The sequence below is a fragment of the Spermophilus citellus genome (genome assembly GCF_964194105.1).
Source record: "Spermophilus citellus genome assembly, contig: SCAFFOLD_131, whole genome shotgun sequence".
NCBI classification, from domain to species: domain Eukaryota; kingdom Metazoa; phylum Chordata; class Mammalia; order Rodentia; family Sciuridae; genus Spermophilus; species Spermophilus citellus.
In genome coordinates, this window is record NW_027672905.1 from 200,069 (window position 1) to 226,822 (window position 26,754).

At 53.7% G+C, this 26,754-nt stretch overlaps 1 protein-coding gene and 1 pseudogene across 2 annotated transcripts in view; one reads left to right on the top strand and one right to left on the bottom strand.

The window, feature by feature from the left end:
* The window catches only part of LOC308640385 (dynamin-1-like), a 36,258-nt pseudogene extending 33,992 nt beyond the window's left edge, over positions 1-2,266 (bottom strand). Inside the window, exon 1 of the transcript XR_014024339.1 lies at positions 2,015-2,266. The product of XR_014024339.1 is annotated as a dynamin-1-like (transcript). The remainder of the gene's footprint in view (positions 1-2,014) is intronic.
* Positions 2,267-9,740: 7,474 nt separating this feature from the next.
* On the top strand, positions 9,741-26,109 carry LOC308640387 (cip1-interacting zinc finger protein-like; the record flags this gene model as incomplete). Its single annotated transcript, XM_081312318.1, is given in 20 exon segments — positions 9,741-10,243; positions 10,875-11,007; positions 11,243-11,358; positions 12,636-12,707; positions 14,570-14,652; positions 14,656-14,793; positions 16,920-17,013; positions 17,192-17,300; positions 17,881-17,914; positions 17,918-18,413; positions 18,611-18,732; positions 19,378-19,572; positions 20,400-20,486; positions 20,488-20,525; positions 22,631-22,718; positions 23,202-23,315; positions 23,499-23,654; positions 25,120-25,189; positions 25,410-25,531; positions 25,882-26,109. Coding segments are annotated over 19 exon segments (2,490 nt in total). The 5' UTR covers positions 9,741-10,243; positions 10,875-10,879.
* Between the last annotated feature and the right edge of the window lie 645 nt (positions 26,110-26,754).

Below are 26,754 nucleotides of genomic sequence, written 5' to 3' on the forward strand. Positions count from 1 at the left end.
GGAGCGGCACACATCTAGACTGTCAACACCTCCCCCCACATGTTTACAAAAGGGCTTTGCCACCCATGAACTCGTGTCCCACAGCCACTGGCTCAGGAAGGCAGGGCAGCAGTTGTCAGTGTTCCCATTCCTCAGATAAGGAAAACGAAGTCCACACACCTGCACGTTCCCACGCCCAGCGCAGGGACTGGCCCTCAGAGGCTGCTGTTGGTCACCCTCAGGAACCCGGGCTTGGACTGACATGGGCTGCACTTCCTGAATGTGTGATCTTGGCAAGGCATTTAATTAACCTCCAGGGTCTCAGTTTCCCCATCTGTAGGGTGGGCTTCACGTGCCTGCCTCTGGGGGGGGGGCTGCTGTGAGCCTGTGGAGGACTCAGCAAGGTGTGGGGCATGAGGGAGGGGCTGCAGGGACAGGAGCTGAGGTCCCTGACTCTATACCCCTGCCCAGACCAGCTGGCCTGGCACAGCAAATATTTAACAAGAGGTAGAATATGGAACAAGTGCTGGACACCCTTGGGAACCGTTGTCTCCAAAGTACCCTCTGCCCTAACCCTGAGTGCTGGACAGGGCTGTGGGAAGGTGCCGAATAGGTTTCTCTGCAGCTCTGGGGTCACGTGATCTGAAGGGGTGTTCTGTAGGAGCTGTCCTGGAGAGACAGAAGGCCTCCCTCTGTGCTGACCAGATGGGCATGTCCTGGGGGGAGACTTTCCAACATCCCACAGATACTCAGGTCCTTCTCTTGACTCTCTAGGGTTGGCAGCGGTCTTCCCAGGACATTTGAGGGGCAGGAACAACTATCCAGTCCATTCCAACTGTTATATTAAACATGTGACAACTGAGGGTCAGAGAGGGCAAGAGACTAGCCTGAGGTTTCAAAGCAGAACCTGGATGTCACCCTACAGAACTGCTGTCCCCTTGGGGGGAGGGGCCCCTGCCTCCTTTCCCGCGTGCCAACCACTTCCTTAGCCATGAAGGTCATCGGAAGAAAGCCAGGTTCCTGGAGAGTGGAGGGATGTTGATGATGGAGGGGAAGGTCACTGTCAGCTTTCCTGCCTCAGCCTGCCCAGCCCCCCATCCGCTTCCAGCACCGCGGAATCCTCTCTGCTCCTTCTCAGCACCAGAAAGCCACCTCTATCTTCTCCGTCTCAGAGGGGAGCCTGGGGTGTCATGACCTGCCCGCGCCCCCCCCATCCCAGGACCCTTTGTCTTTGCGTGCTCCCCACTCTGTCACCTGGCCCTCCCAGCGCCTTGTGGGATCAGAGGCGGGAGGGGGATTAGGTTCTGCAAATGGCTCCCCCTGCCCGCCTCCTGCCTCCTGTCTTAGTCATCTCTGCCCTCCGCTGCCTGCTCCCTCCATCACAATCCCTCTGCCAGGCCTTGGGGAGAACCACACTGGCAGGCGCCCCCGACCCGGGGGCAGCGGCGAGGCCAGGGGCTGCAGCTGAGAAGCGACCCGAAGTGTTTTCTCCCCCCTCCCTTCCTCGCCCCGCAGCCCGCGCCCCCACTGCGCCGCGCTGCGCACGGATGGCGGCGGGAGCCGCAGAGGTGTGTGTGTCAGCCGGGAGACTGCCTGGTCCTCGATGCCCACGGGGCTGTGTCCTCTTCCAGGACCTGGGGGAGGTCCCTTGTCACGGTCCAGGGGCTGACCCCTTGGAGCCTAGGAAAGGGGGCACTGCCCCGGGGTGCTGCCCGGTCCTAGGGACTCCCGGGCCGAGGGAGGCGCTGAGTAATGCGGCCCCCGCGGAGATGGGTCTGGGGGCACTTCTCTGCTCCTGGCAGAGCGCTGTCTCCCCTAAAGGACGGGGCGGAGGAGGGGGCGTGATTCCGTGGCCCCGGGCTGGCCGACGTTTGCAGACTAGCCGGGGGCGCCGCCGCCCCCAGGGGCTCGCGGTGGGGGAGGGCCGCCTCCTCCCGCAGCGGGTGGGGGCGCGCCGTCCGCCGCCGCAGCCCGGGGCGCCGTCGGAGCCCGGGGCCCCGGGGTGGGGGGCGCGCTCGGGGCGCGCCGCTCCTACCTGCCTACGAAATTCTCAAGCACCGAGCTCTTGCCGGCGCTCTGGCCGCCCACCACGGCGATCTGCGGCAGGTCGAGGTCCGCGTTCTGGCCGATGGTGGAGAAGGCATCCTGCAGCCGGTTGACCAGCGGGATGAGATCCTCCATGCCCCGGTTGCCCATGGTTGCGGCGGGCCCCGCGGGCTGCGATCCGGCCGCCGCTCCCGCTCCGGCTCCCGCTCCGCCGCTGCAGCCGCACGCCCCGACTGCGGGCGCCGTGGGCCCCCCGCCCCTCGGGGATCGGAGCGGAGCACTACGTCAGACCGCCACGAGAGGGCGTCCGCGGCCCTGCGGGCAGGCGGCCGTGCGCAGGCGCCTCCCGGGGTGTTATGGTTGTTGTAGTTTTCTCCTGCGGCTTTCGGGGCGATTTACCAGTATCTAGGGGTACTGATGCTTTGCAGAAGATATCGTTTCTGGAAGTGGGCTGTATACCACCCCTCGCAATGGGATATTGGATGGTGGTCTCACCTGTCTTACTTCATCGTACAGTTGGGGAAACTGAGGCCTGGAGAGACTATCAAATTGCTCCAAGGTCACAGTCCCCTGACAGAGTTCCTCTTGACCTTGCTGCCTTCTGCCCTAGGGTCTGACACTAGTCTCCTGCATATCCTTTCCTGTCTGAGCCTCATTTTCTCTGTTCCTAGAAGGAGAAGGATGGAGCATTAATTCAACCATACCTACTGAGCACCCACTATAAACCAGGCCCCATCCTGGGCCTGCAGATTCAGCACTAACAAGATAGCCAGGTCTCTGGCCTCACAGATCTTACACAAAGCTGGCAGGATAGACAGGAACCGATGAGCAGGCAAATGGAATAGTAAAAGCAGAAACCTTTCATAGCAAGAGCAATGGAGGAAATCAATGGGGAGTATGCAGCGTTATCTGTGGGTGTGGAAAAGTCGTTTTAAACTGGAAGGAATTAGGGTTCTCCAAAGAAGTGACCTTGGAGAAGAGAGTCTGTCACGGGCAGATCAAGAGGAAGAGCAGGGACAAAGACCCCGATGCTAACAAGACCCTTGGGAGAGTTAGAAGTTCTTGTCTTAGACAGAGACGCCCTGTACCTGACTCCATCAGGATGGTGGCAAAATATGGGATTCAAATCCAGGACCACCGTAACCCTTCCCTGCTAAGTCTTTCCACACAGAGAGGCCCTGAGGCTCCAGGCACAACCATCTGCCTCTTCACTTAAGAAACAATTTGAACTCTCCACCGGGAGGCTAGAAAGGGAGGCAGCATACTTTGATGTTTGGAGGCTCAGCAGGTCATTTCCCTGTGAGGGAGAGCAGTGACCCAGGAGTTGGAGACTGTCCAGTTTTCATGCACGGAGTACGTATTATGGAACCAGGCACTGTGCTAGGCCCCAGAGATATAGCTGCGAGCAAAATGACATGTTGCTTACTAAAATGTAGCTTACAGGCTAATGCAAGAAAGAGGGATGATACACGAGTCAGCCAATAGACACAGCTTGCCATATGGTGACGAGCAAGGAAGCAGGTCTGCAGGCCAGGAAGCAGGGCAGGGTTTGTTTTGCTGTGGAGAGTGGACACAGAACGGGTTGGTCAAGAGCAGACTTGAAGCAAGTAAGGGACTGCCCCATGTAGGGGACGGATTTTCCAGGCAGGCAGGGGGAGTCAGTAGACCCTACCCCTCAGAGCCCCAGGGAGTGGGTTAGGAGTCTAGCCCAGCCTTAGACAAGCTGTCTGACCCAGGTCCTTTCACATCTCGGAGCCTTAGTTGTGTAATCTGGCTAATGGACATGGTGCTAGAGCAGAATGCTCATGTAGGGCAGGGCCTAGGCCAGGTACTCAGGAGGCTCTTATTAGTCCCCAGCTGTGAGAACCTGGATGAGGACAACTTTCCAGCCAGCTGAAACATCAATTCCATATGCCTCACATCTGCATCCTGAGTGGCTGCTCTAAGCTGGCCTATTATTATGCTCTGAGGACCAGAGAGGGCAGTGATGGGAGCTGGGATGAACAGTACATTCAACCGGGCTGCATTCACAGATGTCTGCCTAGAGGGATACTGTCACCACTGGGCTTTTATTGGTTTTATCTTTTTCCCTAATTATAATAGCTAGTCTTTTTATAAAAATCAGGCTTTATACAAATATTTGAAGGCCTCAGATTATCCTTGCACCAAGAGATGACGGGTATCTATAACTTAGGGTTTATCCTCTAGATCCCGCCCCCCATATGAATTTGTTTTGTTCTATTTTGTTTTCACAGATGGGATCATACTAAATACTTTAGGATTCTGTGTCACTGATAATCACGCCAGCAGACTGGGCCTCCTGGGGAAATTCAGTCTCACGCCTCAGCAGAGACCTGTTGCATCATGACCTGTATTTAAAAAGAACCAAGGACTCCAGGAAATTTCTGTGCACATCAAAGTTGGAGAAGTTCTTATATATACTGTGTGCAACTTTCCTTTTAGAAGCAATGTCTTAGACATCTTCCAAATCTGCCACATTCCTTGTTCAGGGCTGCATAGTTTTTTTTTTTTTTTACTATTTGGTAGTGCCTTGATTGTTCCCTGGTCTACTAAAAATTGCTGGGTTGGACTTGAACAATGAATGAATGGACTGTGTGTGGCTGTACACGTCTACAATCACAGCTACTCAGAGACTAAAAAGGATCAACCTTGGAAACTTACCAAGACTCTGTCTCAAAAAGAAAAAGAAAAGGACTGGTGGTGTAGCTCAGTGATAGAGTACAGAGTACTTACCTAGCATGTGTGAGGCCCTAAACCTGGGTTCCATCTCCAGTACCACCAAAAAAAAAAAAAAGTGGGGCTGGGGTTGTGGCTCAGAGGTAGAGCGCTCACCTAGCATGTGTGAGGCCCTGGGTTTGATCCTCAGCATCACATAAAAAAATAAAATATATAGTGTCCACCTATAACTAAAAATTAAGTATTTTAAAAAGTGGGGGGAATACACCAAATACCACTTGGAGGTGTGAAGGAGGGAGAATGTGGTGGGCAGGGAAACAGCATGAAGTCTGAAGTCAGAAAGGGGACACACCTGAAGCCTACCTGGCCTCGTTTTCTGCACTGGGCTTAGCAGAGGCTAAAGGAGAGCTGCTACAGATGGGTGTCCCAGGCTCAGGGCAGCTGGGTCCCCTGGGGGCAGATGAATTGAATGAGAGTCTTAGAAATGGCTCTGACCCTCTGCTTTGAGTACCCGGGAGGCAGGATTCTCTCCCTCCAGAGTTTTGACCAACTGTGCTAAACCCATTGCATTCACTGGGCGTCTCCTTCTAGCCAGGTCACTGGGCCAAGGGAGGCACCAGCTGTCTCCCACCCTTCATTAGCTCATTTTGACTGAGCTACATAAAAGTAACGGAGGATGTGGCAAAGGTCACAAAGTCAAGAAGTGACTTTGAGTCAAGTTGTGGACGGAAGTGGGTGACTCAGCTTCCACACTGATATTCTCCGCCATACCCTCCACATATTTTTTAATGCACATAAAACTATACACTAGCCCCTCTGGTAGCATTTCTGTTGTGCACGTCGCAGGTGCTCAAAAACACTGGGCTGGGCGGGGTGGCTCACAGCTGTAATCCCAGGGCTTGGGAGGCTGAGGCAGGAGGATCGAGAGTTCAAAGCCAGCCTCAGCAACTTAGCAAGGCCCTAAGCAACTCAGCAAGACCTGTCTCTAAATAAAATACAAAATAGGGTTGGGGATGTGGCTCGGTGGTCGAGTGCCACTGAGTTCAATCCCAGTACCAAACAAACAACAACCACAAAAAACCACTAGTTGATTTGAACAGTGGCCTCATACAACTCCTGTTTCAAGCCACTATATTTAGTCACTAAGTTGCTCAGAGGCTGGCCTTTGGAGTTGCCCATTCATTCGTCATGTATTCTCCAACAGGTCTGGATCAGTGGCCAGGCTTCATGCAAGACACAGGGCATGAAGAGGTTAACAAGATGCAGGGCTCATCCTGTCCTGCGGAAAAGGGGGTTCATCCCGCCTTTACCACTTTCTGACCTGATGTCTTACTGTCACTTACTTTACCTCCCTGAGCTCAGTTTCTTCATCTCTGAAAGGGGGATGGATAATAATAGAGCCCAACTTGTAGGAGGCTGGGAGGATTTAGTGATGTCATTACAATTTAGGGAAGCACTGGAACAGTGAATAGTGAGCGCTGTGATTAGTGTAATCGCAATCCCATCAACATCGCGCTGTCCAGAGAGAGACTTCTTTAGTCTGCCAAAGGAAGCGGAGGGTGCTGTTGCATGTGGCGACCAGGTGTGGGGAGACGAGGACCACCTATTACCCACACATTGGTCCTCTTCAGAAGAGATGGCCCTAAGGGCAGCAGGGGGCCTGCCCCAGGCCACTCCAGAAGACAGGGGCAGCAACAAGGTAATTCCACCTCTGTCCTCTGTCTCCAACCCCATTTATTGATAGGAAAAGGAACAGGTGGGCGGCAGCCACTGGGGAGGCCTCGTGATAAGGATATGGCCTTCCATTTCCCCTGCCTCTTGCCTGACTTGGAGTGACTCAGTGTCCAATTGGTATGCTCCATCATGCCCTCCATCATTCCCAGGAGCACAGCCTGTTCCTGGGAATTCTGAGCTAGGGAGTCTGGTTGTGGGGTTCACTTTACTGCCCATTTGTGCTGCCACCATGAACACCAACTCAAGGGCAGAGGGAGGCAATTGCATCCTGGATTCATGCATCCACTCATTCATTTACTTGTTTAATTGACTTCACCAGGCAACCCTGTGGTGTACCCGGCCCTTCTAGATCCCAAGGAAATGGGGACATGCAGAAGCTGCTTCCTGCCATCAAGGAGTACATGACATCACTGAAGACAGAAATAATGTGGGATTACATTACCAGGTTACAAAATAAAGATGCCATAATCGATAGCCACTTAGAAAGCTTACTGGGAAAAATAGTGACAATTGCCACTGTAGGAATCATACAGGTGGGGCTGGGGCTGTAGCTCATTGGTAGAGTGCCCGCCTCGTATGAGGTATTGGGTTCGATCCTCAGCACCACACAAAAATAAATAAAAGATATTGTGTCCAATTACAACTTAAAAAATATTTTTTTAAAAAAATCATATAGGTGTGTGTGTGGGGGGGCTGGGGATATAGCTCAGTTGGTAGAGTGCTTGCCTCTCATGCACAAGGGCCTGGTTCAATCCCCAGCACCACACACACACACACACACACACACACACAAACACACACACACACACACACACACACACACACACATCACACAGGTGTTAGGCAAAGAAACTTCCAAAACTATAGCACAATGCAAAGCTTCAATATTTGGAGACTTTTACTTCATTTTAAAACTGAATAAGGATGTCATTTGTTTAACTGAAACACCTTTAATACAAAATCAGTCAAAATTCAGATGGGATTTCTGGTGTTGGAAGAAGTTTGATCAAATTCTATAATCTACATGAAAATTACATAGAAAAATATTTGCAATTGGGAGTCAGCAAGAATTTGTTTTGTTTATGGTACTGGGAATTGAATCCAGGGCTTAAGTATGCTGGGCAAATGCTCTACTACGGAGTTGCACCCAGCCCAAGTATTTTTTTCTTTAAAGAATGATAATGTCAGAAGCTTACACAGTCAGGCACTACGATGTATTCCAAAGCCATAATCACCATGGTATTTTCTTGGCAGATTGGGGAGCAGAGTAAGTCTGAATATAGATCCATGCGAATTTAAGAATTTGCTTTGTGATAGAGAACACTCAAGTCAGTTGTTCCCATGACCTTGGACTTCATTTGGGGTGGACAGAGATGAACCTCTCTTCACCCTCCAAAGATATTCTTCCAGGGGCTTTGCCAGCAAGAGGCTGATTAAAAGCAATTAGTTCCAGTGTCCCCAGAGTGCTCCCTTCCCCTATCTTATATGGTCCTCAGGAGGCAGCATGAGATCAAATACACTAAAAAAGTAAAATAAAGTCCGCTCTAACCCTAGGATTAAGTTATCCAAACCTATCATTGCAAATTAGAAAAAGGGAGAGAAAGTGAAACTCCCTTGAGCCCACTATGCATATATATTTATTTTTCCCAAACTGAGATCATAAAGTGTATGCAGTTTTGTAAACTGCTGAGTTCATGTCATATCATATATTGTGTTTAAATATATTTAAGCCTTTGAAAATGTAATTTCTGATGGCTGTGTGCTGTTCCTTAAGAGGTGGACACCATGATTTTTTAAATTATTCCCCTAAGGTTGATTCTTTTCTAGACGGCTATTATAAATAATGTTCTTATGAACAACCTGCTGTTTTTTAAAAGTCTCATTTCTGATCATTTTCTTGGGCTGGATTCCTACACGTGGATTTACCTGGTCAAAGGGAAGAACTGTGTTCTGAAGTCTTAATAGAAGATATGCAAATTGCTTTCGGGAAAAAATGAACCAACTCAGGAAGTTAGCCCTGGCTTCCTACCTTCACCACCAGCAGCAGTATTTTTAGTGGTTTTACTTTGGCAATTTGCTAGTCTGTGTGCCAGAAGGAGTGCTACCGATTATATAAGGTTACCTTCACACTCTCCTGGGAGGGGGCACTCATTTTACAGAGGATGAAACCGTTTGAGAAGACTCTCGCCTGGCCTCAAGGCGGAGAGCCCAGATTCAACCCTGGACTTCTCCAAGGCAGTCACCTAATCGAGGTGTCAACGTCCTTCCGCCTGGTTGGCAGCCTGGGCTACCCGGACTCTCAACTTTCGCTCCTTGCCACCGGCTGTGCCCATGTGGCAACAACATGCGTTTTTGTTTTTGTTTTTAGTTGCAGATGGACAGAATATATTTATTTTATTTACTTATTTATTTTATGGGGTGCTGCAAATCGAACCCAGTGCCTCACGCATGCGAGGCAAGCGCTCAACCACTGAGCTATAACCTCAGTCCACAAAATGTGTTTTCTAATCCAGGGATTTGATGCTGTCATTTGCGGCCGTCACTCCCTTTCCTGCAGTTCCCTATCCTTCAGGGATGATGCCCACCTCCTCATCCTGACGTTCAAAGTCCCCACCTTCCTGGATGCATTTCTTCCCATCAGCGCCGAAATCCCCGCGCTGGGTCCGGTGCCTTAAGTCCAGCTCCTCTGGGCTGGTTCAGGTCGAGTTAGAGACCTCAGCGGCCCACTCCCCCGCCCCGGGCTGCAGTAGAGCCCGTCCGGAGCCTTGAGGCAGCGCCTGTCACCTGACTGCGGTGATTTGTTGACGCTACCGGACAGCTATCACCTGCCTCAGGACTGCAGTCCCTAGCGCCACCGTGTGCCCCGTCCTCACACAGTCGGCGCTGAACGCAAAATAAGCGATTTGCCCAGATGTGTAGACAGCTCTGAGCAGCAGAAAAGGGGAAAGGAATTGCCACTTAGAAACCAAGGATAGTGGGCAGAGTGGTCCTGGGTAGTGGACAGAGCGGTCATTAGGGAGTCTTTGGGAGTGGGGACCGTTTTAGGGGCAGGATGAGGGGGCAGGGCCGTCTTTTATAACTGAACTCGGCTTTCCTCACGTCTCTGGCGACTCTTACAAGAAAAATACTTTCAAGCCAGCCCGCCTCGCCTCGTTTTAGGGCAAACTCCCACGGGGCTGTGCGACCTTGGGCGCCCTCTCGCGGGCCCAGTAGCCGAAGGTGCACCAGCCCGCTGTCGCCCCCTCCCACCCCAGGCCCTTGAGGGCTCAGGATCACGGGACGGCGGCAGCCTCGGAGAGATCGGTTAGGGACAAGTCCATCTGAAAGTCCCTGGCGATGTCCTCGCCGGACGACAGACCCCTCTGGGCACCAGAAGGACCTGAGTCTCAGAGCCACCCCTTCCCAATGCAGAGGACGCGAGACGGAGGGTCTGTGTTGCCTAGGGCCCCCTGGCCCTCGGGAGCCACGCCGCAGCTGCCCCGGCTCGGCCCGGGGTGAGCTGACGCCGCGCCCGCAGCGTGACGGACTCACGGGGCGGTTCTGGCGGCACCGGCTGCAGCGGAACCTCCGGTCCTGCAGAGGGCGCTGCCCCGGCCCGCCAGGGCACTGGCCTTCCAAGCGTCCAGGCGCCCGCGGTGTTGCGGGGAGTCCCGGAACCCGCGAGCCGGAGCCACCGGGCTCGAGTGTGACTGGTGCGCGGCCGGCGCTTCCCGTGTGGCGACGCGACTGCTGAGCGCTTGGGGGAGGCTGCGCAGTGGCCGCCGCGGAAGCCGCGCGGGGAGCCGAGGTGGGGGGCGGGGACGCGGAGGGCTGCAGCGACCGTGGCTACTTGCTCGGAGGCTGCAGGCTTCGCGGGCGGGCGGGGGCTCGGGATGCGGGGCAGTGCTGGCTGTGTCTGCCGAGGGAGGGGGCGGCGGCATCGGAGGGGCGCAGGGGCTGGGGATGTGGAGGGAGGAAGATGAAAGGTTGGGGGAGGGTGATGATGTTATTGACACGACACAGGCACAAAGGGAGAGGGTGGCGGTCTCAAAGGGGGTGTGAGTGGGGAGTAGCTGACATCGGGAAGTGATGGATGCAGAGATCGACTGGAGGTGGGGCGGGGATGTTGGAAGCTTGGAAACGTCAGAGTTGGAGAGTTGGAGGGGCGAGGTTGGGGGTTTGGAGGAGGGACCGTTGGCAGGATTGGAAGGAAATTGTCAAGGAAAGTGGCTGAATCCTGAGCCTGGCAGGACTGGGGGCGGATTGGAAGGAAAGGGGTACAAATGTGGCTTTTCCCTGGCAGGGCTGGGAGTGAAGCTGTGCAGCTCAGCGCCGGTGTTTGCGACTGTGGGTTGGTGTGTATGGCCTTGGAGGTGAGGGGAGGGCATCGGGACTGACCCATGGTGGGTACCCGGCCTTACTCCACTTCCCTCCCTTAGCCACCATGTTCAACCAGCAGCAGCAGCAGCAGCAGTTCCAGCAGCAGCAGCTGCAGCAGCAGCAATTGCTGCAGCTTCAGCAGCTGCTGCAGCAGCCCCCACCACAGGCCCCCTTGCCCATGGCTGTCAGCAGGTGGGTTTCCCACTTGGGGGATGGAGGCCTCAGCTCTCACCCATGACTTGCAGCACCTCCATTCAGTCCTTTGTCCCAGGGGCATCCTTGTTTTGAGTCCTAGAGCTCATCACCTCTCACCCCCAAGGGGATCCTCCATCTGTATGGGAGGGTGGGCTCAGGAGATGGGGGTCTCAAGGAGGAAGATGGTTCTAACTTTCCCAGTCACCCTCTGACACTCCCTCCAAACACACAGGGGCCTCCCCCAGCAGCAGCCCCAGCAGCAGCTTCTGAGTCTCCAGGGGACCCACTCGGCCTCCTTCCTCAATGGCTCCATGCTCCAGAGAGCTTTGCTTTTGCAGCAGTTACAAGGTATGACTCAGGCCCCTTTGCATCCTGTGTGGACACTGGCTCCCCAGCAAGCCAAGCACTCAGTCTCACCAAATCACAGTGACCCTGAGAGTGCCCTGACTCACAGTTAAGGACACCCAGGCTCCAGGGGTTGAAAGACTCTAAGCTGCTCAGCTGAATGCAGGTCCATCTGCAGACAGACTGAGGAGTGCCCTGGGCCATGACACTGGCTCTCTGGGCAGTGCTCCACATACCTCACTGACATTCAGATTAGATGCCATCTGGCCAATGAGGAAGCTGAGAAAGTAAGTCCCTTGCCCTAGGTCACATAGCACACCAGCAGTGGCTCAGCTAGACCTCCTAAGCAGTGGGCCTTGAGCATTAAGGCTGTGCCCTTGCCTCAGCGTCCCCATATGGAAAACAGTGTCAGCTCTTCCTTCCAGGCTGCTGCTCCTGATACTACTGATGACCCCAAGGGAAGGTACACCAACAATCCTAATAAAAATACTGAGGCCCAGAAAGGGATCATGTGCCCAAGATGTTCCTGCACAAGAGGCAGGAGCTGACTGGAAGGTCACCTCTCATCAGCTTTGCCAGGGCCTCATGAGTGTGGATAGTCCTGGAAACTGACGCTGACTTCCACATGACAGCTGTGTAGATGAGAACGGAAACCAGACACAAGGACCCCCAGTGTATACACAGATATTCTCACTTCTCTCTCTCTCTCTCTCTCTCTCTCTCTCTCTCTCTCTCTCTCTCTCTCTCTCACACACACACACACACACACACACACACACATTTTTTTTTCAGTACTGTATTGAACCCAGGCCCTTGCAGGTGCTGGGCGAGAATTCCACCACTAAACTATGTGCCTAACCCTATTTCCCCCTTTTACTTTTGCATATTAAAAGTCACACTTTTCAAAGAGAAAAATAACATGTAAAAAAAAGGGCGGGGAGGTGGGAAAACCGAAATTTGTGGAATTATATAGGACTACTGTGATTGACATAAGTGAGAGGCTGGGTGTTATTTCTTTTTTACTGAATAGAACAGCATGATCTTTAACCATATAATTTGACATTCTCTGCCAAAGCCCTTTTAACAGCTGTATAATATTTCATCGAAGGGACGTGCCCTTGCTTACCTAAGTCTTCTCAGCTGTTCTTTTTTCTATTTTAATAGAAATGTGATGTTTGCGACTTTTTTCTTTGAATAGATTCCCAAAAGTAGAATGACTGAGTTGAGGGGATGGATGTTTTATGGCTTTTGATAAATATTGCCAACTTGCTTTCCTAAAGGACTGGACCAGTTTGCAATGCCATCAGCCACGTATGACAGTGCCGGTCTCACCATGCCCACGGCAACATTGGGTATTATCTGCTTTTTTATATATATAATACATAATATATAAATGTATACATATACATATAATTTACTAAGTTGGTTGGCAAAACAAAAGAGCTGTGTCATTAACGTTTTAATGTACATTTCCTGGAGTGCTAGTACAGTTGAACATTTTTATATTTATCTGTTAAACATTTGTATTTTTTATTTTTATTTTTTTGTGGTTGTAGATGGACAGCATGCCTCTATTTTATTTATCTTTGTATGTGGCGCTGAGTATTGAACCCAGTGCCTCACATGTGACAGCCCCTATCCTGACACCGCCCCAGCTGGCACCCCCAAGTGCTTTGCCACTGAGCCCCAGCTCCAGCCCCAATTGCTTTTTGTGATTTGTCCATGTCCTTTCTATCTTTCTTTGAAGGTATTCCATCTTTTGTCCTGTTGTTTTTAAGCATTGGTTGGCTCCTGCATATATGTATGTATGTGTTTGCATTAAGTATATCAATTGAACACTTACAATATACCATGCACACTTATATTTATTGAATTCTATTGAATTTTCATAAAACATTGTGAGGTGATCGCTATTTTATAGATAAAGGAACTGAGGCTTAAAGCAGGGGATAGATTTGTTTAAGGACACAGACCTCATACTCTGCGGTCTGGATTTGAACCCAGCTCTTACAGGAGAACTGACACAGGCTTTAACCCCTGTGTTTCCTGTCTGAGCACTGGGACAGAGTTCCACCTCCCTTTCATGCCTCAAACATTTCCCAGGCTCTGTGCCTTCACTGAGGTGCTGAGCTGAGTCAGATAAGGGTCAGCAGGAAGCAGGCAAAAAAATTATGCAGCTGCCCTGGATCAGGGGCTGTGGGAACACAGATGATCTGGGAAGGCCTTTGGGAGAGAGACTTCTGAAGGGAGGGCTGCAGGGTGTGTGGAGTTTATGGAGCCTCTACAGAGGGAATAGCATGTGCCCGGCCCAGAGGCAGGATATCTGAAGGACTGCACAGGGACAAGTGACTAGAATGTCATAGGGACATATGGGGAGAATAGCAAGGAAGGAGATTGGGTGGGGCTGGACCTTACCCAGGGCTTCATTCCTGACCAGCAGGGAGCTGTAGGAGGGTTTGTGCGGGGAGAAGCTGAGACTTAGGCCAGGGATGAAGCAGCTTGGATGCGGCAGTGATGGGGAGGAGAAGCAGATTGGGGAGGTGTGGATAGAGATGATGGGACCTGCTGGTGGCTGGCATGGGTAGGACAGGAGAAAGAGGAATCAGGGGACCCCCAGGATCAGGAGAATCCTGGCCTGACCAGCAGGTGGACGGCAGGGGCCCTCATAGAGATCGTGCAAGTTGTTCCTCCCTTTTACTGTTGGGGAAGATCATAATGACTGCCCTGATGCCTGACAGGTCAGGTGACAGACACGGTAATGGACCATGTGTGGCCCAGTGCCTGGCTCTGGTGGGCCTTTGATGTAAGGCAGCTAGTGGGGCAGAGGGGCCTCATTATTCAGGGACCAGACTCTTGCTGGTTCTCCCTGTGGGCCCTGTGCTGGGTCTCCTATACCTGAGGGGTGCCCTAAAGCATGCCTGAGAATGAGCAGGATTGCTGGGGTGCTCAAGCCACTGACCCTGACCCAGAGGCATGTCGGGGGGGGGCAACCTCAACTCCCAGCAGAGAAGGAAACCTGCCCTAAAGCCTCCTTTGCCACAGTGTCTGAGGTAGGATGAGCCTTCTGCTCTACTCTTCCCTCTGGCTGCCCTGGGGCAGGAAGGGTCTCCTGAGAATTATCTGATATTCCCAGAATGCTTTGGGAGCTGACCCATGACCCTCGCCTCTACCACCCAATCATGGTGTGAGCCCTCTTCTCTCTTCCTGCCTGCAGGCAACCTCCGGGGCTACAGCATGGCCACCCCGACTTTGACAGCCCCTATCCTGACACCGCCCCAGCTGGCACCCCCAAATCTGTAGCAGTTCTTCCCCCAGGCCACCCGCCAGTCCCTCCTGGGCCCCCCTCCTGTTGGGGTCCCCATTAATCCCTCCCAGCTCAACCTCTCAGGGCGGATGCCCCAGAAACAGAGCCGGGCCCCCTCCTTCACCAATCACAAGGTGAGTGGTGGCTGGGATGGGGCAGGTCTGGGGTGGGGGTTGGGAGGGCTTGCCCGGGCCTTCAGGTGGGCCACATTCCTCTTTGTGCCTGGGGGTCTTCATCTATGAACTGGGGAGGGGGTCACACTCGCCTAGTGTTTCCCAGATTTCAAATCAAATAGTCCTGTGTCTCTGATGTGATTTTCTTTTTCTTTTGGGTTCTGGGGATTGAACTCAGGGACGCTTAACCACTGAGACACATCCCCAGCCCTTTTTTTGAATTTTGTTTAGAGATAGGGTCTCGCTAAGTTGCTTAGGGTTTTGCTGAGTTGCTGAGGCTGGCTTTGAACTCTGAATCCTCCTGCCTCAGCCTCCTGAGTCCCTAGGATTACAGCGTGTACCACCATGCCCGGTCCCAATGTTTTATATATATAAACACAATACCTTTATTTTATTTATTTATTTATATGTGGTGCTGAGGATCAAACCCAGTGCCTCACATGTGCTAGGCAGGCCCTCCACCACTGAGCTACAGCCCAGCCCCACCAATATGATTTTACCAGTATTATACTAGCATTATATTTACTTATTTACTTAACATTTCTCTTTAAGCAGCACTGCCTAGTGGAAATAAAATATGATATTTAATATATTATATGTGTGATTTAAAGTCTTCTGGTAACCACATTAAAAAGACCAAAAACAAGAGAAATTAATTTTACTGATATATTTTATTTATCTCAGCATATGAAAAATATTATCATTTCAACCTGTGATTAATGTAAAAAGTGAATTGGGAACAGGTTCATTGGCACACACCTGTAATCCCAGTGGCTCAGGAGGAGCACAAGTTCAAAGCCAGCCTCAGCAATTTATCAAGGCCCTAAATAACTCAAAGATACCCTGTCTCTAAATAACATACAAAATAGGGCTGGGGATGTGGCTCAGTGGTTGAGTGCCCTGAGTTAAAAAAAAAAAAAAAGAGTGAGGCCTGGGAATGTAAGTCAGTTACTTGGTAAAGGTCTTGCATGGCACATGCAGAATCCTGGGTTCCAACCTCAGGACCAAGAAAATACCCAAAACTCCAAACTGCACTCAGGAGCAGTGTGTGGGCAAGGAACCACCAGGAAGCTCAGGGACAGGATGCTTTGGGAGGAGGTGGTTCCTTGTGCAAGTCTCAGCCTTTGTGAGTTTATCAGGGAAAGGGTGAATAAGAACCTTTAGATTGTTCTACCCCAGGTGCGTTTACCTTTCTTTTTCCTCTTGGTATTTGGTACTGGGGATTGAAGCCAGGGCCTCACGCACACTAGGCAAGTGCTTTACCACTGAACTGTATCGCCAGCTTCTCTTTTTCTTCTATGTATGGCAATTAATTTAGACAGTTTAAAATTTTGTAGGCAGTTCCCTCTTAAAATAAAAGTAGCATTTATTCATTTGGCTTTTTGCAGTGCTGGGGATGGAGTCCAAGGCCTGGCACATGCTAGGTCCACACTCTACTTCTGAACCACTTGTGGGAAAACTATGGTTCAGAGCTGGGGTGGGTGAGACAGGCCTAGGATAAGGCCCATGAGCCCCAGATGGGGAGCTTGTTGTGCAGGGTAAGAGCTGGGTAGTTTCTGAGGGGCCCAGAATAGGTAGTTTGGGGGATGCAATGATGTGGGGTTCAGTTGTGTTTCCTGCTCAGCCTTGTATAGTGGACTTAGCAGGAGGAATTTAGAGGCTGCAACAGGTTCTGGAAGCCTTTCCCAGGTGCCCAGGAACCAACTGGGCCTTGGTGAGTAGTGCACATGTGGCCTCTGGCCTGACCTCTTGCAGATCTCGGGGGCTGGTGGAGAGACTTAATGCAAATAATGCTCCAACCAGTTACGATTGGAAAATGCCTCAGAAGGGAAGCTGAAGGCCTGGTGGCCTGAACGAGGGGTCTGGACCTAGTCTGGAGTCAGGAAGATTTCCTCTAAGAAATGCCTTTGAGGCTCAGGCAAAGGTGTGGGGCAGGAAGAGGCCCAGTACTTGACCAGAGACAGGGCCAGCGTGGACACACAGAGAGGGCCAAGGGAGAGAGGAGACACTGAGGCCAGAGGGTCCTGTGGGGCTGCTCTTGGACAGCTGGGTGGTAGGTGTCAGAAATGGTTTCTAAAAGGAAGCAGGATTCCTCTGCTCAGACGATGCCTGAGGAAGACAGGTCAGACCCCCCAGAGGGGTCTGAGGAAGCCAGAGAGTTCCAACTGGACACAGCTGAAGGTGAGGGAGGGAGGCTGCTGGCCCTTCAGAGGGGGCGTGGGTTGGGGCAGTGGGAGCAAGGTCAGTGTAAGGGAGGCAGATGTGGGAGGCAGGGATTCTTGGAAGGGAGAGCCCGGGCCCACCTGGAACTCACACGAATTCTGCCTGATCTCTCTCTCCTTGCCCGCCTCTGTTTCAGACCAGGGGCTATGCCCCTGCCCAGAGGCCATCACTAGCGAAAAACACACTCGAGCACCTGAGCCTAAGCCCTGTGAGGCCTCAGAGCCACCAGCCAAGAGGACCAAGAGGTAACTGATGTTGGCAGCGCCCCGGGCCCAGGTGCCCTGCGCTCATTCCTGCAAAGATAGTGGGTGCGCCCTTCAGTGGAGTTGGAGCAAGGAGGGGCTTTGGCCTGTGGTTTGGAGGGAGGTGAGACTTATTTCTGCTCCTCCCTGGGGAGGCTTCAGGTCAGACCCTGGTGTTTCACTGAGGCTGAGCCACCTGGAAGCCTGAGTGGTGGCAGGTTGGAGAGGTGAACATGCGCCCCTGGGACCTTAGAGAGTAGGTGTTTACAAGGCTGTTTAGATGCTTGTGAGCAAGCTGTGGAAGAGAACAGTCTTCTCCAATTTATTTAGGGGAAACTGAGGTCTAGGGCTGGGGACGTGGCTCAGTGGTAGGGTGCTTGCCTAGCATGCATGAGGCCCCGGTTCAATCCCCAGCACCACAAAAAGAAAAAACAAAAGAAGGAAACTGAGGCCCAGATAAGCCAAGGAGCTGTCCAAAGCCCTCACTTTTAAGTGGAAGAACTAAAGTTGGAATTGGGTCTTGGTCTTACTGGAGACCTCTGCAACCTCTTGAAAGACATGACTTTGATCTTTTGATCCAAAGCTCAGAGGAGCCCACAGAGAATGGGCCTCCAGTGTAGCCACGGACCCGGATGACAGCACTGAAGCAGACGCAAACCCCTGGGTTGCTGCCTGAGCCACTGGAGGCCCGAGGGAAGCCACGATTCCAGCCTCAAGTACAGCCACAGACTCAGCCACAGATGCCGCCAGCGGACACCCAGGTGCAGCCAAAACTGCACAAACAGGCACAAACTCAGACCTGCCCCGAGCACTTAGGGCTGGAGCAGAATCAGGGGAAACCACAGGCCCGTTCGCAGCCCCCAGAGCAGGTGCAGCCGCAGCGGCAGAAGCAGGCCCAGACACAGATGCAGCCACAGTGCCACACGCAGGCACAGGCCCTGAAGCAGCTGTCAGAGCAGCCGCAGGAGCAGCCTTCCACTCAGGTGCCAGCGCAGACCCAGGGTCAGCCGCAGGCCCAGCCACCGGGGTATGTGCCAACGCCCGAGCCAACGCCAGCTCCGGCTCATGCCATTGTGCTGGAGGCACAGGCGCCCGACACAGTGGAGGCTGGGGGAGGTGAGTGAGGTGGCTTCCAGCCCTGCTGGTGCTGGCACGGCTCTGTCCAGGCCCTTCTTTTTTCCCTGGCACTGTCCAGCCGCCACGGGTGCTGCCAGAGCCTGATGGCTGGGCCTGGAACCCAGGATTTCAAGGTCCTGGCTGTGGGCAGAGAAGGCAGAGGGACCCTGAAAAAAGGTGCACACCTTTCATTTCAGGCACAGAGGTGGCCTCTCTGGAGCCAGTGGATACCCAGATCAGCGTGGGAGCGAGCCAGGAGGAGCCAGCCAGCGGCCTGGATGTGGGAGAATGTGAAAAAAGAGCCAGGGAGATGCTGGGGGTGGGTAGAGTAGAAATGTGGCAGCACCAGAGCCCCAGAGGGCAATGGCGGAATGGCACCCCTGCCTGGTCCACCTCAGGGGCTCTGTGCATGTCCCGCATGTGCAGGGACGGCAGCCCTGCCTGGCTGCGCGGGCAGCACACGGGGGTGGGGGGTGAGGGGGGTGGGTTTGTCTGCCATGAACACCCCACCCCACCCCCGCCACCACTGTTAGTTGCCTGCACAGCCTCCGCTCCAAAGGCCTCTAGGTGCTTTTGGTGACAAGAGTCCCTTCCAGTGAGCCCATCCCCAAACTAGAGCCCTCAGTCTCCTCTCATAGGGGACATCGTCACCCACGTGGTAGCTTCCCTGTGGGGCTTGGCTCACAGCTCACAGTGGAGCTGCGGTCAGGCCCCTTCCCTTTTCGGGTCTCAGTTTCCCCACCCGTCCTGCACAAGGTGGTGCGGGTGGGCTTTGGAGTTGGGCAGGCCCGGGCTCCAATCCTGGCCACAGGACATCCTAACATTGTGAGCTCCCGTCCTCACCTGCCAGCCCAGAGTCCCACTGTCTGAGACTCTAGGGACGATGCTCATAGGCGGTTAGCCCTGGGGCCGGCTTGCCCTAGGCACCCAGATAGTGGAAGCTCTGCTCCTGCTCCTGCTGTAGATGTGGGGTGCCGGGGGCTCCCTGAAGGTCACCATCCTACAGAGCAGCAACAGCTGGGCATTTAGCACTGTGTCCCTCACGCCTGTGTCCCGTCCCAGTGACTGCACCTCCGCCAGCCCTGCGGCCCCCGCGCCCTCCAGGCAGGCTCTCCAGTTCTTCTGCTACATCTGCAAGGCCAGCTGCACCAGCCAGCAGGTGCTCAGAGCCGGGCCCGTGGGAAGGGCGGTGGGCAGGAAGGGTGGGGGTCTCCATGGCTTGCACAGACTGCCCTTTCCACCGCTGCCGCAGGGTGAGCACTGGGCTCACCAGCCCTGCCCCGGGCAGCTGGGCCTCCATTGGTCCGAATTTGCTGACCAGCCAGGAGGGTGGGATTGTAGTCAGGCAGACCGGGTTCCAATCAGCCCTGCACAGCTGGGAGGGCCTCAGCACGCAAGCTCCACTCCTGCTCCTGGTTCCTCTGGCAGCAGACGAGGAAACATACAGGGCCCACCTTGCTGGGGCTTCTGGGGATTCAGTGACTTGTCATTGAAGTCCTGAATCCTGGGCAAGTGAGTGTGGCATCAATAATAGCAGCCTTGGCCGCACATCATGGCATGCACCTGTTGTCCCAGCAACTCGGGAGGCCAAGGCCGGAAAACCAGGAGTTCAAGGCCTTTCTGGGCACAGTAGACCCCGTATCAAAAAAATATGAACATAAAAAATAGTAGGCTTATACCTATGTTGCTGCTACTCTTGCTGTTGTCACTTCTTACTCGGTGCCTCCCCAGGGCAGAGCACGGACACCTGTGTTAATCAGAGAGCTCTCTTTGAGACCCTTTCTTCTAGGGCGTAAACCTGGCTTGTGTGTATACTAGTTCTCTGCTCAGTTTAGTGTCCCTGCTCTGGCCCGCAGGGCTGTTTTGTAAAAGAAATGACCTCACTGAGATGGCAGGCTGGCCGTGAAGTCAGTCCCCTTTGGCCTGCCCTTGCCCATGTTCTGGGGCCCACCCCCCATGCCCATGCCTGGCTCCTTCATGCTACAGGAATTCCAGGACCACCTGTCGGAGGCTCAGCACCAGCAGCGGCTTGGGGAGATCCAGCACATGAGCCAAGCCTGTCTCCTGTCCCTGCTTGCCCATGCCCCGGGACGCCCTGGAGAGAGAAGAGGAGTGAGTGGGAGAAGGCCTACCTCCTTCCAAGAGCCTATCTGTGTTTACCTCTTAAAAAGTAAAAAGTAGAATCATCTTGAATGAGGTAGTGCTGGGGGGTGGGCAGTCTCACAGGCCCAGCCCTAAATCTGTCCTCTGCAAAATCTGCCTTTGGGTTAAGCATTGTCCTTCCCCAGAGGCTCCTTTAACTCAATGACCTTGGACCTTAGTTTTCCCCACCTGAAAAATGGCCCCATGAGGGTTGGGTTCAGGAATTCTTGACAATCTCTTAAGGTTTCATCCAGTCAGGAACAGTGTGACCAACCATGTAGAAGGGAGGTGAGTTGTGGCACAGAGCCCTGCCCCTCTGGCCTGTGTGACCTCAACTGTGGGCATCCAGTGGTAAGGATGAGGTCATCTTGTGGCCTGACACGAGGGTTTCCTGTGTCCCCCTCTCATCATGAGGTCAGAAATATCCCCCCTCCTGGCTCTGGGACTAGTGCTTGGGGTGAGAAGGGCTGGGGGAAGCTGCAGGAGCTGTCAGGACCCAGCAGCCATCACAGACCTGCAGGGGCTGGCAGGTGTCATCCGAGAAGCAGGACTTTTAGCTTGGGCCACTGCAGGACATGGGCTCTGTCTACGGGACAGCTGCCTCTCAGCTCAAGTTCTCCTAGTTTTTCAGGAGAATCTAGAAACCCAGATGGCGTGTGACACCACCCCATTTCAAAATGTTAACTGCTCATTCAGAATTCAAACAAACCCGAGAGGCCCCGGGGGACCCTTTTACAGGCCAGACAGTGACCTTCAGTCAGAGGTCAGGGGTTCTGTGGTAGAGTGTACCCAGGTTGCAGCTCGAACCTCCCCAGGCTGGAACGAGGGACAAGAAGGGCTCTTGATTGGCCCCTGCTTTCATTCCTCATGTGACCAGAAGCTAGGTGGCTGTCCCTTCACGGGCAGCTCATGTCTCTGTTAGCGGGTTCTCCCTGAGAAGCACTTTCTTCCGTGGTTTTATCTGTAGGTGAATAATGACAAGCACAGGAGAAGGGATCTCACAGAGGTGTTCTTTGCAGTTAATGTAATGGTGAAAGAATGGAACTGGGAACCACCAAACATCCAAGCTGGGGCTGGGCTAGACCAGCGGCGGCCTCCCACTAATAGGAAGGTCTGCGGGGAGCTTGCGGTAACCTGAAACGTGTCAGATTAAAATTGCATATGCAGGACAGGCTACGGAAGGAGGATCCAGGGGACACTATTTTATAGAGAAGCTCCGTCTCCTGTAGGCGCCAGACTACCCACTGCCCCAGCTTCTTTGCACAGTGACCTGGCAAAAGGCAGCACCTGTGTCCGCAGGAGCCGAGCCGTCTCCCTGTTTTCTTTTTTCTCTTGGTACCAGGGATTGAACCAGGGGGCCTCCCACTGAGGCCCAGCCCCAGCCCCAGCCCCTTTTATTTTTGGGACAGGGTCTCACCAAGTTTCCCAGGCTGGCCTCACACTTGTGATCTTCCTGCCTGGGCCTCCCAAATTGCTGGCATCACAGGCGTGACCATCGCACCTGGCTTCAGTTAACATTTTGAAAATACAAGAACACACACACAGAGACACGTGCACACACAAGAAGATAAAAATCTCCCATAATCCCATCGCCCAGAGATAAACATTGTCTCTTGGCCCACCTCCTCCCATGATCCTATCTGTGTTTACCTCTTAAAAAGTAGAAAGTAGAATCATCCTGCAGGAGGTAGTGAACAGTTTTTGTGCCTCTAAATAGCCCTCTGCCTCACAGTCTGACCACGACTTCACATGACTTCATCAGTGGATGTTGGGCTAGGTTCTTACATCCCCCAAAACTGATGTAAATCTGCTTATTTTGTAGAGCCCTTAATTTCACTAACTTGGAACACTTGTGGGTTTTTTTTTTTTTTTTTTGGTGGTGCGAGCCATTGACTCTAGGGCCTAGCCCTGGCCCTCCCCACTCTTCCCTTGGGTTTGAAGCAGGGCTAAGGACACCCTGCCACTGAGCCACACCCCAGCCCCTGAGTTGCATCACATCCATGAGCGCTTGGGAGAGCTGGTGTCTTTCCCACCAGAACATAGTGTCACACTGTGCTTGTTTGGATTGTCACCAGAGAGCCTCCACCGAGACGCTGGTGCAACACCTGCCAGGTCTACTACACGGGGGACCTGATCCAGCACCGCAGGACGCAGGACCACAAGGTAGAAGGGCTGCATGCCTCGAAGGCATCACCTCTCCTCAGCGAGGCTGGGGAGGGGAGCCAGGATGCCAGCAGAGAGTTAGTGTCTGTCTCCATGTGTCTGTCCGTCAGCGTGGCTTCTGACAAGCTTACCATGCTTCCTCTTTGGGCTCCAGGTTCCCCATCTGTCCAGTGTGGGTATGGCACCAGCTTACCCTGCCATTCCTCCATGGGCATAGGGGTCCTCTGGCGGCTCCCTTGTGTCCTGTCTCTGACCTCCTCCATTGCCACCTGTCATCCCATCTCAGTGCTCACCACACAGGGGAAAGATGTGGTTTTGTGTGTTCCAGGGCAGGGGCAGAGCCTTGCTGGCTTTTTATAGATGTGGTAGGTCTTACTTTTATGGATGATAGGTGAAGCCGTACTGGGCACTGCCTGGTCACTAGTCAGGGGCTTGCACGTGGGGACACTGCCTACCCCACATGGCTTGCTCTTCTTTCCCCAGATCGCCAAACAGTCTTTGCGACCCTTTTGCACCATTTGCAACCGCTACTTTAAGACTCCGCACAAGTTTGTAGAGCATGTGAAGTCCCAGGGGCACAAGGACAAGGCCAAGGAGGTAATCACACCCATCCCAGAGGACATGGGCCCAGAGAGGTACAGAGCCTTGGCCAAGGCCATACAGCAGGTTGAGGTTTATCCCAGCCTAATCCATAGCAGTCCCAGAGGGATTCACTGAGGGGTGTGTGGCATTGTGGCTGCCCAGAACTGACCTGAGCCCCTCACCTACTCCCCTGGGCAGCTGAAGACGCTTGAGAAGGAGATAGCTGGCCAAGACGAGGACCACTTCATCACGGTGGATGCCGTGAGTTGTTTTGAGGGTGATGAAGAAGAGGAGGATGAGGATGAAGAAGAAGAAGAAGAAGAGATTGAGGTTGAGGAGGAATTCTGCAAGCAGGTGCTTAGGGTGGGCTGTGGGAGTCAGTTAGGGGGTCCTCGCTCCAACCTTGGGGGCCTGGTAGTGGGCTGGCATTTGTAGAAACTAATGAATGTCAAGTTGTTTTTTTGTATGTGTGGCAGGGGAAGATACTGGGCTTGAATCCAGGAGCACTTTACCACTGACCTATATTCCCAACCCTTTTTATTTTGAGACAGGGTCTCACTAAGTTGCCCAGGCTGGCCTTGAACTTGGGATCGTCCTGCCTCAGCCTCCCAAGTCTCTGGGATCATGGGCTTGTTCCACCATACCTGGCCACAATTTATTATGAACCCTATTATCCGTATCTGCCCATATGCATCAGGCAAACTGTTGAGTGGCAGGTGGAGCGTGCAGGGCTCTGGGAGGCTGGCCGAGATTCTAGCCTGTGTGGAGGAAGGGAAAGGGTGGGACAGAGTCGGGAAAGGCAGAGGCAGCAGCTAGGTAGTGGGCAGGACTCAGTGTAAGGTGACAGTGATGACGTTAGCAGCTGACATTTCTCGAGCACTTCCTGTTTGCCGCGCTGGGCAGGCACCATGCTCTGTCCTGGCATTTCATCTTATTGGATGACATGAAGCGGGTCTCTGCAGCCCCAGCCTTTGCTGACCCAGTTCTGCTGCCTCCCAGGAGAATCAGATTCATTGCAGAATCTTGCAAAGAATTGGATTCGTCCCAGTTTAACAGATGTTTCCGGTCCCCTCTTCTGAGCTGGGCTCTGGTGCTGGACACAGGGACAGGTGAGGACCACGGCCTGGTCCTTGCCTGGTTGCCCCCCTTACAGTCCAGGGTGGTCCCCGGAAAGGCACAGCAGAGGGGTTGGTTGTCACTCCTGGCACTCTTTGCCTGGTGAGTGGGCGGGCGCTGCAGACACAGGGACCCACGGGGCCAGAGACAATGGCCTCTTATGAGAGGGGCTCAGGTCTAGTAGGTGAGATGCAGGTCCTTGAACCCCATCCGAAACCCACCTCAGGACCGAGGTCACTGTGGTTTTGGACAGGAACTCGGGAAGCTGGCGGGGCTCACAGGTGAGTTTGGACTCTGACTTGAGCTCCCAGGGTTCGCCACCCCACCCCTCCACAAACCAGCAAGTGTATGTCTCCAGGGCCTCAGTGTCCTCTAATGTGAAATGGGTGCAACTGTAGAGGGCTGTCATGGGGTTGCAGTGAAGTGACACGTTGTGTTGAGCAGACTTGGTGTGGATTACGCCAAAACAGGAGCAGGGGGACTGCCTGGAGGAGGGGACCGACTGAGTGGAGGCTAGAAAACACAAACCAGAAGGGCCTCTGGGAGCAAGAGGAGCACATGAAGGCCCAGCAGATGCCACCCACAACAGCCTGGAAGTCCAGGGGATGTTGTATTTGAGGACATGGGTGTGCTCCAGGCTACCGACCTGTCTGGGAGGGGTCTCAGTGAGTCAAATTCAAGGTACATGCTTGCATGTCTCCAGGTGAGGTCCAGAGATATATCCATAGAGGAGTGGAAGGGCTCGGAGACCTACAACCCCAACACTGCATACGGTAAGAGCCCGGCCCTGGGCCTGCACGCGGGGGATGCTGGGGCTCGGCCTCCAGGCACCCCCAGATGCCAGCCCAGACGCTCTGGCCAGACAGCCTATGCCCCATTTTTTCTTGGCTCTTCTACTCCTGCCTAGAAGGTGGGGAGCAAATGGGCCCCTAGGGAGGGCGGACACCTGGCTGGTTCCAGGGACGTGTGTGGACCCTGCTGTCTGTCCCTCAGGCATGGACTTCCTGGTGCCTGTGATGGGCTACGTGTGCCGCATCTGCCACAAGTTCTACCACAGCAACTCGGGCGCACAGCTCTCCCACTGCAAGTCCTTGGCCCACTTTGAGAACCTGCAGGTGAGCTGAACATCCTCCCACCCTGCCCTGCCCAGGGCCCCAGCCTCTGACCAAGCTGATGGGGATGGTCAGTGGCCACTTCTCTTATGTTTAGCCTCAGCCCCAGGCACACTCCCACAACTAGAAGGAAATCCAAGCTGGTATGGGGCTTGGCTCTTTCTATTATGGTTCTGGGGGCTGCTGAGGGCCAGGCTATTAACTTCAGAGCCCTGGCCCAGAGAGGCTGACAGTATTACATAGGGTCACACAGCAGTGATGCTGTCTTGCCTGGGGCTGGGGAAGGAATTGCTGGCTGGGAGCACCCCAGATAGGCAGGGAGCCCTGACTTCTCTGGCATCCTCTGTATCCAGAAATACAAGGCAGCCAAGAACCCCAGCCCCACCTCCCAGCCCGTGAGCCGTCGGTGCGCCATCAATGCCAGGAATGCTTTGACTGCACTGTTCACCTCCCATGACAGTAGCGGCTGCCCACCCAGCCAGCCCAGAACCCAGGACGTGGCCAAAACCATCAGCAAGGTGACAGCTCAACCCCCCAACCCTCCACCCCCTCCCCGACGCTCAACTCACCTCAAAACCTGAGCCTAGACCCTTCTGGGTCCCTATCTACTAATGCTTTCTAGGAGTGTATATGAATAACTTTGACGTGGTTGGTGTTTTTTTACTCAAAATCCAATAAAAGAAGGTCATTTTGGTGATGCAGTTCCCACCAGCACTTCTGTCTGGTGACCAGGGGAAGGGGGCACCCCGGCTAGGCCGTTAACCAGGGCCCAGCCTCTCTGGGGACCATGTCGGGGCAGAACGGGGAGACCAATGACAGGCTCCCTGAAAACCAGGGACTCACAAGGCATTGACCTCTCTAAGCCTGTCTCCCTCTTAATAATGTTATCAGGGTTAGGATAAACTTCACTGTCACCCTAGAAGGTGGTCTTGTGGCTACTTCCAAATTACAGATGAAGAAACTGAGGCCTAGCAAGGTCAAGTGACTTGCCAAAGGTCACAGAGCTGGCAAGTGGCCAGGATTTGACCAGGTGTGAGCTTGATGCCCATGCTGGCCTCTCTAGCTGGACCTTGTGGGAGCTGAGGTGCAGGTGTGGGGGTCCTTGCCCCTCAGGCACTGTGGCTCTGAGTTCCTGGTTCCTCAGCAGGGCTGCGGCCTCCAGCCAGGCAGCACTAGCAGGACCATCAAGAGGGGACCCACACCACACCGGCTCCTGAGTTCTGTTG